The following is a 13344-nucleotide window of genomic DNA, read 5'->3' on the forward strand; positions in this document are numbered from 1 at the left end:
CCTTATGAGGCAAAACTAAATAAATATTCCGTGTGAAAACTCAACAAGAGATACCAGAGCAGTAGGTGCCTCGAGAAAACAATACAATGGGGATTATAAAGGGCAATTGAATGTGAAGAAGTATGAAATGACTCAAAGATGGGTTCTCTGTCAAGTATCGGAATTGTCTGCCAGGTAGCATCCCAGAAGGCTGGGTCAACTGCATGTAATGTCCGTCTAACAGAGACGTCTAGAAGAGAGAAAAGACAGACAGCCACACATTTAAAGCTGACATCACCTTTCCCCTTGCTTTTGGCTTGAAATGAAAAAGTATTCCCAGGCAGAGACAATGCATTATTGACCACCCCATTTTCTTTCTCAGGTCAGTTTCGGTTGATTCTGTAGTTTACTTTTTAGATATATTTTCCTTTTGAGAGCCGATGTGCAAGTTGTGGCAAAAAGTTCTCTGAGGTATTTTAAAGATCCTAGCACTCTGCATGATACCCAACAATTACATACACACTGAATTGGTAATGAAGAAAAGTTATTACTTATGATTGAATCAATGGATATAACTGTGGCTCTCGTTGCTGGAGGTTGATGGCTTGGTTATTCTTCAGGCTTTGGGTGCGAGTTGTTTTGTGAAATTCATAACTATTAATTGGATTATCTTTGAATATAAGACTTGTATCAGTTTAACGTTGGAGAACAAATCCTCTTGAATTATTGAGTTTGCTACTGAAGCTCAGAGTTCGTCTAGATATGTCCTCGCTTGGCCTGAAAACCAAGGCTATGAATTACAAAGCACCGTAGTGCCTCACAGTATGAATAACACTGTGCCCAGTGAGAGCCAGAGTTCCTGTCTTGGCTATCATGTCACATGAATATTAGAAAACTTACTCTCAAACGGACTCTTACGCTCGCTGAATTATTAACCACATGCCTGTTGTTTAGTGGAACGTTCCTTTTTTTTTTGTTCTAAGGGACATATTGCTGCCACTCTGCTGTTGCTCTTTATTTGGCCAGATCCCTTTTTCATTTTTTATATCACTTTTAGTCTCATCCGCCGTGACAGGAACACACAGTCTCTGTATCTCCTGCTTGATGTGAAGCATTTTGAGTGTGCATTTGTAGAGAGAAACAAGTATCTAAAACTGTTCTGTGCTGGAGTGAAATAAGTACATTTCCTTATGGTCGTCATTCATGTCTGATTGTGTGAACGAATTATAATGAGAGTACAAGCCCTGGAGTCTGACACTTTTTTTTCTCCTTCACGCATTACAAATTCCACATTATTCAGTTTCCCCCAACTTTGTTTTTGAAGTACTGTTGCTCCGGATAAGAATAATACCTTCATTACTTCTTAAAGTGTTGCAAATAAAGTTGGGGTTAAAAGTTCAATTGAATAAAGGGGAATGAATTTAAAGGACAAATGGCTGTATTTCCACATATCTCCCACCATCATCATTACAATGGAGGGTTCTTCCTTCTAATCCTAAAACAAGCCGATGGCTTAAAGCAAAGACAAAAGACGGACTGTGTCGCCGGCCCGACTGCGTGGCTGGGCCGGCTTACTCTGCTTCAGCAACACAAATCAACACCGATGCACTGAGCTTAGTTGGTTCGAGTTCATTTAGGTTAACTTATAGATGCAGATGGAAACTAAACTTAACTGCATCAGAGATGAGGGTTATAATTCATTGTGCATCACAGACCCAACAAAACATTTTGTATTCATGCCTCTCATACAGGTTATCTCTACTCTCCCTTTCTCTTCTTTGGCCTCTGCCCGCAGTCCGACTCAAATGTTGGCAACAAATCAAAAACAACAACCACTGACTTAAAAGACCTCGATGGGAAGCTGTTTACCCAACAACAGTAAACATGTACTGGAGAGAACACAAATTGTGAACAAGGACATTTTTTTGTTGGGCAGTCCTCTGCGTTGGGACCCCTGCTGTGGTCTTAGTGAATGAGGAGGCAGTGTTTTCTTTAATGTAGTGCAAATGTTGGTGTAAACATTGGTCTAAACAGCCCACAGTTTGTCTGAGATAGCCTACAACTTGAGGCCAGGAAGAGCACTCTTTTGTATGGCTTCGTTTTGTGATTTGGTAGTGTGAGAAACCTGAGATCTGGATATTTTTCCTCTTGTTGAATGTCACATCCCGGGCCAGCATTTTGTTGATTTTGTATCGTTGTGATAAAACTTGTTGAAAGAAGCTAATATTGACTGCTAGGCTATTGACTAACATGACCTAGTGTTTGTCCCCCTGTGTGTCTTCGGTGCATTCAAAGTGCTTCCAATTACATCTTTAGCGCGGCTCATACTGTGTACATACTGTGTACATACTGTATGATACTTTCCTGCTATGGTAGCATAAGAAGAGTAAACAAACCTTGGCCCTATCATTTACACAATGGAGCTTATTTTCTGTTTCAGAGTCAGTAATTGTACCCTGTCCTCTGGAGTACACAGGTAGGTCAGCATCCTGCCCGCTTGTACACAGTGCAAAATGTGGTCTTTGTCTTCATTCTCCACTGATAATTGTCAGCTGCATCAAAACATTTATAGAATAAATTAAATGTATCTTTATACATTTAATTTATTCTCAGTGGAGGTTGGAATAAAGACATATGGATATAAAGAGCGAGTGTACCGTGTGGCCTTGGTCTCAGGTTCTAAGAAATCAATCAAGAATTAATGTTACACTGCATATTGGGGTCACAAAGTTTCTTGAAAACTTTGACCTACAATTGGCAGCACATGACAAATCAGGGGATTGCTATAGTTATTATGATTCATTCTGACCATACTGTAAATGTCTGTACAGAACTCTATTAGTCGAGACTTTTCACTCTGAACCTTTAGTTGTGCTGGAGACGTTGATAACATTAGTAACGGCACCGCACACTAAAAACAGTAAATTACACTCAATACTTCATTATTGCAAAAACAATGTTTCAATACCTATGTAATAATAGGGTAGTTAAAAGTTAATAGGGTGATCGTTAAAAGTTAAATAAACTCACGCTTTTACTCAAACTACAGAATAAAATGGGGAAGCCTGTTATAAACATTGAATCTATACTTAATTAAGCTAATGAAGTGTAATTAGCTAAAGTTGTGCTGGCTGGGGTCTCGGCAGTATTGTAGGCACAACATCTGCGTTCAGTTTTAAATTCTTTTTGAATCTCATTTCCTTGGCGAGTATAGTTTGTTCGAAACACGATCTCTCAAAGTGCTGCCCACAAATCATCGGTTTCATCGATGCACTTGTCATCTTTTGGCCACAGAAAGCTAGATTTGGAGACGGCCCCACATCCCCATACAACACATCGCTTCCCAATTATCCTTGGTGATCGATTGTTGTCCGTTCTTTCTCATAATAATTGACAGCAGTCTTTGCTGGACGCTTCAACGCAGACGAACATTGGCGGCTGTGTTCTACTTGTGACATCATCGCCCGAACATTGCCGAAGTGGATGCTCTCGGCACAGTGACCGATTGTTGTTAGCGGAAGTCATTTTTATGCTGTTATGATCGTGATTTATTACGAATACATCAATATTAAAAATATATATATGGCACATTTCACAATAGATATGCAACCTCTATCATATACCAAGGCCAATAACACTGACGAAATATCATTTCGTAGGCCCTTTAATGAGTGTAAGGAAGTAAGAGTAAGAAAATAGTTCCCCCTTTTATTGAATTGAGAATTGCTTTTAAATTTAATCATGTCCCCAAGAATTGGAATCGAATCGTGAGATTACCAGAGATTCTCATCCCTACAGCGTCGGGAAAGTATTGAGAGATGGAAAAACACATTTGTCGACAATAGTTTTTTTTACAGAATAGCGCCAGCCTTATCCTTTTAAAACATGCCATGTAAAGCCATATACATTTATGCAGAGGGAGGCATGTTTATATAGAAATGTAATTTTAATGTTTGCATTTATTGAGATCTTCCACAATTGTGTCATAACAGAGTTTATAGTTTTTCAATGACCATGCCAGCTTTGACAACGGGCCATTTGGACTTTAGGAACTCATTGCAGAGTAGTGCCACTGCCAGGGCATGTGCAGGTTGTTCTATGTGTGTGTGGTGTGTTGTGTGTAGGTGGATGTAATCGCAGGAGTGTGCGCAGGGACAGGAAGGGTATATACTGTAGGTGGCTGCCAAACACTATGTTTGTATGTTCCACTGCCTACCCAGGCTCTCTGCCACACACACACACACACACACACACACACACACACACACACACACACACACACACACACACACACACACACACACACAACCACACACACAACCACACCCGGGGGATGGGCTGATGAATGGATAGAACTAGATAGAGAAACACAAATACATATAGTAGATAAAGAAAGAAAGTAGAAAGAGTTTGTCTTGTAGAAGACTGTCTTGGTGGAAACATTAGAATGCAAGGTGATGGGATGTGTCTATTCTCATAACTCTAATTATAATGATTGTCATGTTTTTAATTGAACGTTACCAGATGACATAATTAGATGCGTAGATTAGATTTGAGAAAGAACTGGGCTGATTGAAAGATAAGAAGTGGTTCAGCTAAAAGGAAAACAAAACAAGCTTTTCGTTGCTCTACAAAAGCGGTATTTTCGATAAACAGGCTTTTCACTTTAAAGCAGTAAATACAAATTTGTGTCCTCCTTAGTTTTAAACAAAGTTTTAACCTATGAAATACAAATCAGACCAAATGGTATGAGATCAATGGAGAAAACCCAAATGCTGAAATATGAATTGGAGACAAGTCGATCTGAATTGATACAGAAAAAGGAGCAGTGAAACTAGGGAAGAAAGATATAGTGTTAGTGGCATAGAAGTCAAAGCTTCTCTATTTTCCAGAGCTGGAGTCAGGGTCAAGAGGCAGGAAATGGGAGAAGGAGAGAAGATAGAGGAAAGGAAGTTGCCTTGGGGCTTTTGAAAGTTTTAGAGGATGGGAGGCAAAAAAAAAGAGGAGGAAACAAGCACGATGGGAGGCAGCAAGCTCATTGGCTTCATCTAACTATTCCTCTGGACCAACTGGGAGGAAAGGGGAAGTAGAAGAGAGAAGAAAACATGGAATAAGAAGGCTGGAGGGCTGATCTCTGGGGCCCTCTTAGTGCGATGAGAGGACAAACAGATGGTACATTGTGTTCGCATTAGCATATCCTAATGTGAAGCAACACCCCGATGCATCAATTTATTGTGTACGAGTCTGCGTGTGGGGGACAGAAAGGTAGTGCCATGACACATTTTCTCACTGATATCCCAAAAAGCCTCTCTGTGGCCAAGATAAAGAGGTTTGTGGTGCCTTCAAAAGGCTTTTCCCTGCATATCTGACTCAAAGGCAACCCACATAAGTGTTTGTTTTCTCCTCCTACGCCAAGCTTTATTGCTGTTTGGATGAACTTCCAACAAAAATAATGAAGTTAAACAACATTTTTCCCCTGTTGTGGCTCCTCCACCTGGAACATGTTTCACGTTAGGCTCATATTAAGGCAGGGCAAACTCTGCTTTACAACATTTAAACTGTTCTTTTATGTGTGTTCAAGATGCATCTCTATACCTGATTGATGGTATTAATTCAAACTATACCCAGTTCTTGAAAACCATACATGGTTAATCTTTCCCTGAAATCTTTCTGCCAGCATTTCCACCAGCTACAGGAACAGTTTCTTAAGTACAATAGTATTGGTCTATATTATAGACCAATACCTGTGTACTATTGTGTATGTATCTTGAGCAGCAATACCCCTTTGTTGAACAAGGATGACAGCAACTTTAACAGAAGGTTTAACCAGCTAATGGATAATTGCATTTTTTTTAATAACTTGGGCCTTATTCTTATAGTTTCATCCTATTCTTAACATTCCTATTCTTTTTCTTAATGAATTTTTTGGCATTTTTCGCCTTTTACTGGATAGTGGATCCACGGTGGGAGGAGAGACGTGGGTATGACATGCAACAATGTTGGACGTTGCTTACGTGATTGGTTATGAGTCATGCGCTGTATCCGTTCGGCAACCAATAAGCTCCTACATTCCTGTTCTCATGATAACGCTGTTCTCGCAAAGTTAGAGATGTAAAGAAATGCCACGGTACAAAATGCCAAAGAATGTTTGAGGTAATTTAGAGACAGAGATTATATGGTTTGTTCATATTTGAGCTGTAAAATGTTCCACCCATTGCATATGTTGGTAGTAATTCTTTAATAACCACATTTAAGGAATCTGAAGCATACATGTTTACAATCATTTACATGTTTGTGTATGAAATATTGGCTGATATATCTGTATTGGATACTTTAATGTTAAAAAACCGGGCTGGAAATCAGTGTAAAGTCAACATTCACCAGAGCCCAAATTGACATTTTCAAATGGCTTAGTGTCTGACCACCAGTCCAAAATCCATAAATGTACAATGATGTATAAAAAAAAAAGTAAAGCAGTCTCACGTTCAAGAGGCTAAAGGCCGGTAATGTTTGGTATTGGTTTTGGTAGGTGTTAAATTGTTTTAGAGGTTTACATCCCGGCTGCTAGCGTCACTGTTTGACAAACGGTCTCTGGGAAGTGACATGCAAAAGCACCAAAGTAGTGATTGCTTAGTACAGTACCAAACATAGAAACAAATGCAAGTCACCACTTCAAATCCCTTCACTCCTTCCTAACTTGGCAGCACAACCTTCTCTCAAAAATTATCCCATTTGTTTTCATCTTTATTACTTTCTTCTTCCACATTCAACCATCTCCCAAAACCACTGCCTCTGTTTGTCTGATGCTGAGCCATTTCCCCCCCGACTTCTTTGGTTTCACATCTCATGCCAAGATGCTGCTCAACTGACTCTGAGGTACCTCACCACTGCTGTAAGGAAAATTTGGGGTAGTTTTCTAATCTATGCACAGCATCTGACTGAAACCCAAGCTTGATGCATAATGAATAACAAGAAATAAATGATGAAAAAGTTGCCGACACCTGGGCACCAACTGTGTCAAGAAAGTTCTATGCTTGATTTCCCCCCTCTCTTTTTCTCCCTTCATACCCACCCTACTTTTTCCTGTTTCATGTCGAGAAACACCTTTTCCACGAAAGCTGCTGTCGCCACTGAGAACGTTTGTAGAACAGAGTCGAAGCTGTGCTGCAACCTCAGAGATTTCCCCAAACCATTTTTTGGCTTTAGACATAAGCACTTTTTTGTAGTTAACTGTTAGAGAGAGTTACAGCATTTGGCTGGGATGAGTGATAGACAGGGAGGGAAGGAGGACACATACATATACTACATCATCTTCTTTCCTTCTCCATCTCCTTTCAATTACTTTTCAAATAACGGCACTGACCTGAAAATGTATGAAAAGCTGTCTACAGAAGAAGTGATCATTCTCCCCATCCTTCCTCTGAACTCATCTTTCCATCTTTTTTTTTTGTTTTATATTAGAAAAGACTCCATTACAAGAAGTGTCTTTCTCCCTCAATTCCCTAAGCTACAATTAATTTCTAATACATTTAACATAACATCTTTCTTTTCAGTCTACTTCTCTGCTTATCCATTTTTTTTTATTTTGCTGCTTTTATTTTTATTGGTAAAAGGATTACAAATGTTCACTTCTGTGGTTCTGAAGAATAACGTAGTAGCATACATATGTTAGTGATACATTTACCAGTTTAGTTTAGAATGTAACTTTATGTCTTAAATCGTTTTAAAAATGTAATTCATTATGACGCTATCATTGGGCAATATGTGAACAAATTGGAATCTTGTTTTCAAAAGTCTAGACTTTATTTTTATCCTCCAGACATTAAACTTGTTTTTCTTGAGGGCCAAGTTTGTAAGGCAGTTCTTGAACTGATGTTTTTAAAGCTGATGCAAGCAGTTTATTGGGAGAAAAACTGCTGCGCGGTCCAATTTTTGGACTGCACATGGATAGATGTTTTCTATCTCTTTCTCTTTTAAGCCCTCCTCCAAAAAAGCCCAGTTTGCGTCGATTGGTTTGGGAGGAAAATATGGCGCACCTTTGCAAAAGTACTTCTCAAGCTGTAGGCGGAGACACTCAGATGGGGGGCGGTAAATTTTAATGAGCCTGCATGTGACATAGTAAGGGGAGGCAAATCTGAATAGCTTGTTGAATCCCATGTTTTCTGATATATTCAGCCCACAACAAACTGACTGGGTGTTGGCAGGCACTCCAATTACCCCAATTGTATGTGCACAAACACAAGAAAGTGAGTTTTTTATAGCATGTCCCCCGTTAATGTTTTAAGACAAACACAGTTTACCATGATAATTAGAAACCAAAACACATCCCAGCACTTAAACGCTTTCAGACATGACCACTGTTTCACTAACCATAACGGCTTACCTTCAGATTGCTCACTGCCACCTTGTTAAAGCAGCCTATGGGAGTGAATGGAGCTTCCTGTATTGATTGTCACTGATGCTTTTGAAGGTGCAATCATTAACCCTGTCACGGTGAAAGATTGTGATGCTGTTCAGGCTTGAAGGAAGCCAACATACGCAGCGCATCAAACACCACTTTGCTCACCTTCAAAATGCTCTATGCTTTCTGTCAATGGCAGGAATTGTGGGTCCTCACTTGTCATTGGACGATCTGCTTGAAAGATGACTATCTACCTCATTGCTCATACCTTGTGCCTCAGCCACGCTTCCGTGCTCTTCTAGAGAAGTGCCTTTTCCAAGTTGAATGGTTGTCATTTCAGTTTAGCCCTGGAAAACAATGCTCGCAGTGTAATGGAACATTGCACCTAGGTCACCAGCACCCAAATGGAATATTGAAAAATGGTCTGCGTGTTGGGTGTCATGTTGTCTGTGACTCATTGCTTTTGGGGAAATATTAGGCGCACCAAGGAGATTGATTCTTTGGGTGGGTTGGGGATGATGGTGGGGTGGAATATCATATCTAACTCATTTGTATGCATAGTGGTGGTTTGCTTGTTTGTCAGGAAATGCATGTGAAATAGTAAAACGGTTATATACATAAATGTGTTATATGTCTTTTCTGCAGACAGCAGTGTCCTGAAGGCTATTGATGGAGCACATTTGGAATGTGTGATGAAAAACCACCCCGCGCTGGTTTCCGTAATGCACCTCCTCCCAGAGAATGTCCTTATATCTGGAAATGAGAACATTCCCGGGCTTGCAGCTTCTCCAACAGGTAATATTCACATAACTGGGAAGGTGTAAGGTCAAATAAATGAGTAATACTCTCCCCCACAATAACAGATTCTCTTTTATGATGTTTTACCGTTGACGAGATTGAAAGACTTTAATGCCACTGTGCTACTACTAGATGTGCATATTTGGAACTGTAGACATGTGAAGCAGCATGTGATTGTTAAAGGGCATGCGTTTTCATTAATCTTGTCTGGACTAAAAATCGACTAATTAATTATCAAAGCAGGAACATGTGTGAGAAGTCTGTCAGTTGGTGTTGGTCGTTAAAATTATACTGCATTTACGATATCATTATTTTCCGATCAGGTGTTGGCCCTGTTATTCTCATTAAGATTATTTTCAACACTTTTTATTTTTATTTTTCCTGAAGGCAAGGTTGTGTACATCATGTGTGTGAGCAGGATAAATAATAATATTGCAATTGGCCAAAATTAGCAAGCAAAAAAGGCAGAAAATGGCGCATTTTTCTGGCGTCTCTGGCGTCTAACACCAAGTGCAGAGCGGACCGGAGCTAGCTAAGCATTAAATAATCATGATCAAAAAATACAATCAATCAATATCAACAGCTGCCAATATACATTGGTTGCTGTGGGTATAAAGGAATTCTGTACACTTTATTTTTAACAATTGCATTTATCATCACAATTTAGAAACACTTTTCACATCTCTGAGTCTCTTTTTAAAATGTTTTTCAAACAGCACAGTCATCATGGTACTAAATAGTGGAAACTATTTCTGTTTTAGGTATCTTGAAAGTGCTTGAATTTTACTCTTAAGAAGCTGTACGAACCTTGATCTGGGTTTCAGCTCACCTGCTGTTCAGCTCACTCTCCAGCTCTCGATGCAGAATGTATAGTCCCAGTTTGTCGCGTTTCTTTAACACTTTATTTCTTTACCTTCTGCGACACAAATATCCGCTTTACAAGGTAAACACTTTTTCAGTCTCTGTTTTTCAGGATTTTTATAAAACTATTCTTTCTATTTACACAACTGTAGTCGAGGCTAACTGTTGTTCAGTGTGTTTGTCTTATTATTTACTCATTCCTTAAATATGAGCTCCTTTCAGACGAGAACAAAAGAAAATTGATTTATTGGTGGAAACAGTCATATGTAGGTGTCTGTGTTTACTGTGCAGCTCAGTTATCGATAGTGGAGCAGCTTTAAATCTTCCACTACAGATGTACAGACGCTCTTTGTGCACATTTAGTCCCTATTCAACCGTCTAAAAAAAAAGCTTTTGTGAACAAAGATGTCACCTAAACTATATTGATCAAAATATGACATGGCTCAACCCAACACCTTCAGCACATATCAGGTGAAATCTTACATTACACACTTTAACAAATTGTCTTTCTCCAAACTGCCAAAACAACAAACAAGACATCATGGTACTTAATAGTGGAAACTTATTTCCATCAGAAGTTGAAATGTCTGCAGTACTTAGAAAGTAAGTTTCTAAGGGGGAATGTAATGAAGTCTGACAGTGCAGAGCTATAATCATTGGGAGTCAGTGGGAGGTATGGTAGCCGGCTAATCCTCTTCATGTTCCGGGGCTGTGAGCAGCAGAGACCTAAGCTGCCTTTTAAGACCACAGCCACCGGTTTGATATTCACGCCGCATTCAGAACAGTCCAACTCTGTGCTCCAGAGACAAGGGCTGCAACGAAACGCTTGATGGCTACATTACTCTACAAGAGATTACAATCACACTCGCTATTTACTCTTTGTTGTGTCTGAAAAGGGTGATTTTGGACTTCACAGACCTTCCCGCCTCATCCATTGGCTGAGATGTTTTCACCAATCGATTCTAGTCAAATTTACGCCAGATGGAAACAGGTTTTGTTGGATTGTTTGACACCAGCTGTGGTATCTCTCTCTGTGGTGTAAATATTCCAGTGATTGACATTAGGCAGTTTACCATAGATCAATGGAGCAGTCATTTAGATGGCGCTGCTGTCTCTCAGAAAAATAATGTAATCAAATATATTCAGTATCAAAGAGTAAAGGTTGAACGTGCATACATTTGCTGCCAAAAAAAAGGTGAGCGTTTGTTTCCTCATCCAGCTCATGGATATTTTCATAACATGTTTGAAGTGGGCTGGTGCCTGCTCTTTCTACATTTGACTACTGGTACGCTCTTTGCACATCCACCGTCACTTTCTATATCGCTCAACCACACTTTACGCTGCTCTTACACCAACAATGTAATATTTAAACATGTGGATTGCACTTAAACCCGGGCCTTGGTCCTACTGCGAGCATCAAAGATGGCACGTGGCATTTTACAAGTTGTTTCCGTCATCTACATCTTGTTCGCAATGCGGGACAGAGGCGTAAACTGGGAGGGGGGGTCAATGGCCCCTTGGACCCCCTACTTCTACTCAGCAATATCTCCTAGTATCTTTTATTCACTGAAGAAATCCAGAATGTAATGATTTACTAATACCAGCCGATACACCCGCCAATCATGTGAATAAGGGGAGTACTGGTCCATGCTGTCCATGAGGGAGTATGAAATATGACAATAAACCAAGCATGGTCAATAGAATACAAACCACACATTCAAGGAGTTTATTTAACATTTGAAGTGGAGCGTCTCCGGAGTCCAGGGTGAGGGAGACGTATTAATAAATAAAGCTGCCATGAAAAGGCAAATGTTCCTGTGAACCAAGGCTTTGGCATTGATGTTGACACTCCTGATAAAGTAACATGGAGTTCAGCTCACTTCATAAGATGACACACACACATTAGTAGAATCGGCACAGCTACAACACTGCATCAAACCATGTGTTTTCCACTTGACCTCTCTCTTTTAGGTTTCTAGAACTGCCATGATAAATGTTCTGGGGATGATGGAGAATGTCTTGGAACTTTTGAAAAATGGGTCATACATAGGAATAAACTGACACGTATTTCACAACCTGTTTTCACACATTCATTACACTAGATGGTGCTTTTCAGTTGCTTTACCTCCACAGCAACCCCAACAGAACTTGGCTGAGCTGGAAACACAATCATCATGTAAATGTCATTGCGTGTCGATATGTGATGCTATGTTCGTGCTGTCACCAGGAGATGTTCTGCTGAGGCCTCAGCTGCTCAAGATGCTGCCCTTCACCCTGAACAGACTGACTATCTCCCTCCAGCCGTCCCTGGAGAAGTTTGAGAGCCAGCTGCTGCAGCTGATCAATGCTGACTGCCATAACACAGTAAGGCCAGGCTTCCATAGCGCACACACACACACACACACACACACACACACACACACACACACACACACACACACACACACACACACACACACACACACACGGCCTTGACAGTTCGTATATGTGACACATTAGGGACAATAACAGTGTCACGACATGTGTGCAACCATGTCCAATCATCTTTTCATCCATATTCTCACACGGTGGGTCTGAACATTGGATTTGTGCACCTAAGAATAGATGTTCTATTGAGACAAATCACCAACATATATACAGGGTGGATATTGAAGTTGCTACACTTTTAGTAGCAAATTTGTTTACATTTCCTATTTCCTTTAACTGTATATGGTGTGCTTAATAACATGTCATCCTTCTGAGGTAACAGTTCGCTACAGTCCTCAAATTAAAGATGGCCATGATGGCCTTGACATACCTCTGCCAAGATTATTCTCTCCAGCCTGATGCTTTCCTTTATCTCACTTTCCGTTTCTTTAGTGTTGCGAGCACAAGCTCTTTTACAGCTGCCACTGCAATTTAAGGCAAATCACCTCCCGAACTAAATGGAGCTTATCTCTTCTCTTCCCCTTTTCTTGTCTACGGAAACCCAGATGGTTAACTGTATTTGACAGGTGCAACTATGGACTAGCAATTATTTGTACATTGGCTTTGCACAGGCCCTATCTGTTCACTCCAGCCAAAGTGAGATGTGTCTTTGGTAGGGAGGAGAATTGATATGACAATGCTGTCACTCCGTATCACTTTCCCACTGCTCTTTGAAACTGCTGGGCTACATCCTCACACTCAATCACAGGGGATCGAGGGAGTGTTTAGAGTTTATTAAGTGGAGCACAAGTACCTCTACTTTGTACTAATTGTACCAAGATGGAAAAACTGCATACACATTTGTTTTAGGGAGCTTTTAGGCTTTGGACTTGCATGTT

General features: G+C 40.2%; 1 protein-coding gene across 3 annotated transcripts in view; it reads left to right on the forward strand.

Annotated features, from left to right (window-relative positions):
* The window catches only part of nphp4 (nephronophthisis 4), a 163686-nt gene that overhangs the window by 24365 nt on the left and 125977 nt on the right, over window positions 1-13344 (forward strand). For all 3 annotated transcript variants that reach the window (XR_003832558.1, XM_029436186.1, XM_029436187.1), the window contains 2 exons: window positions 9026-9175; window positions 12267-12403. Coding sequence is in view for 2 of the 3 variants with exons in the window: in XM_029436186.1 (XP_029292046.1) it covers window positions 9026-9175; window positions 12267-12403 (287 nt within the window). In the remaining variant the exon portion in view is untranslated. The remainder of the gene's footprint in view (window positions 1-9025; window positions 9176-12266; window positions 12404-13344) is intronic.

Source organism: Cottoperca gobio, chromosome 7 (genome assembly GCF_900634415.1).
Source record: "Cottoperca gobio chromosome 7, fCotGob3.1, whole genome shotgun sequence".
NCBI classification, from domain to species: Eukaryota; Metazoa; Chordata; class Actinopteri; order Perciformes; family Bovichtidae; genus Cottoperca; species Cottoperca gobio.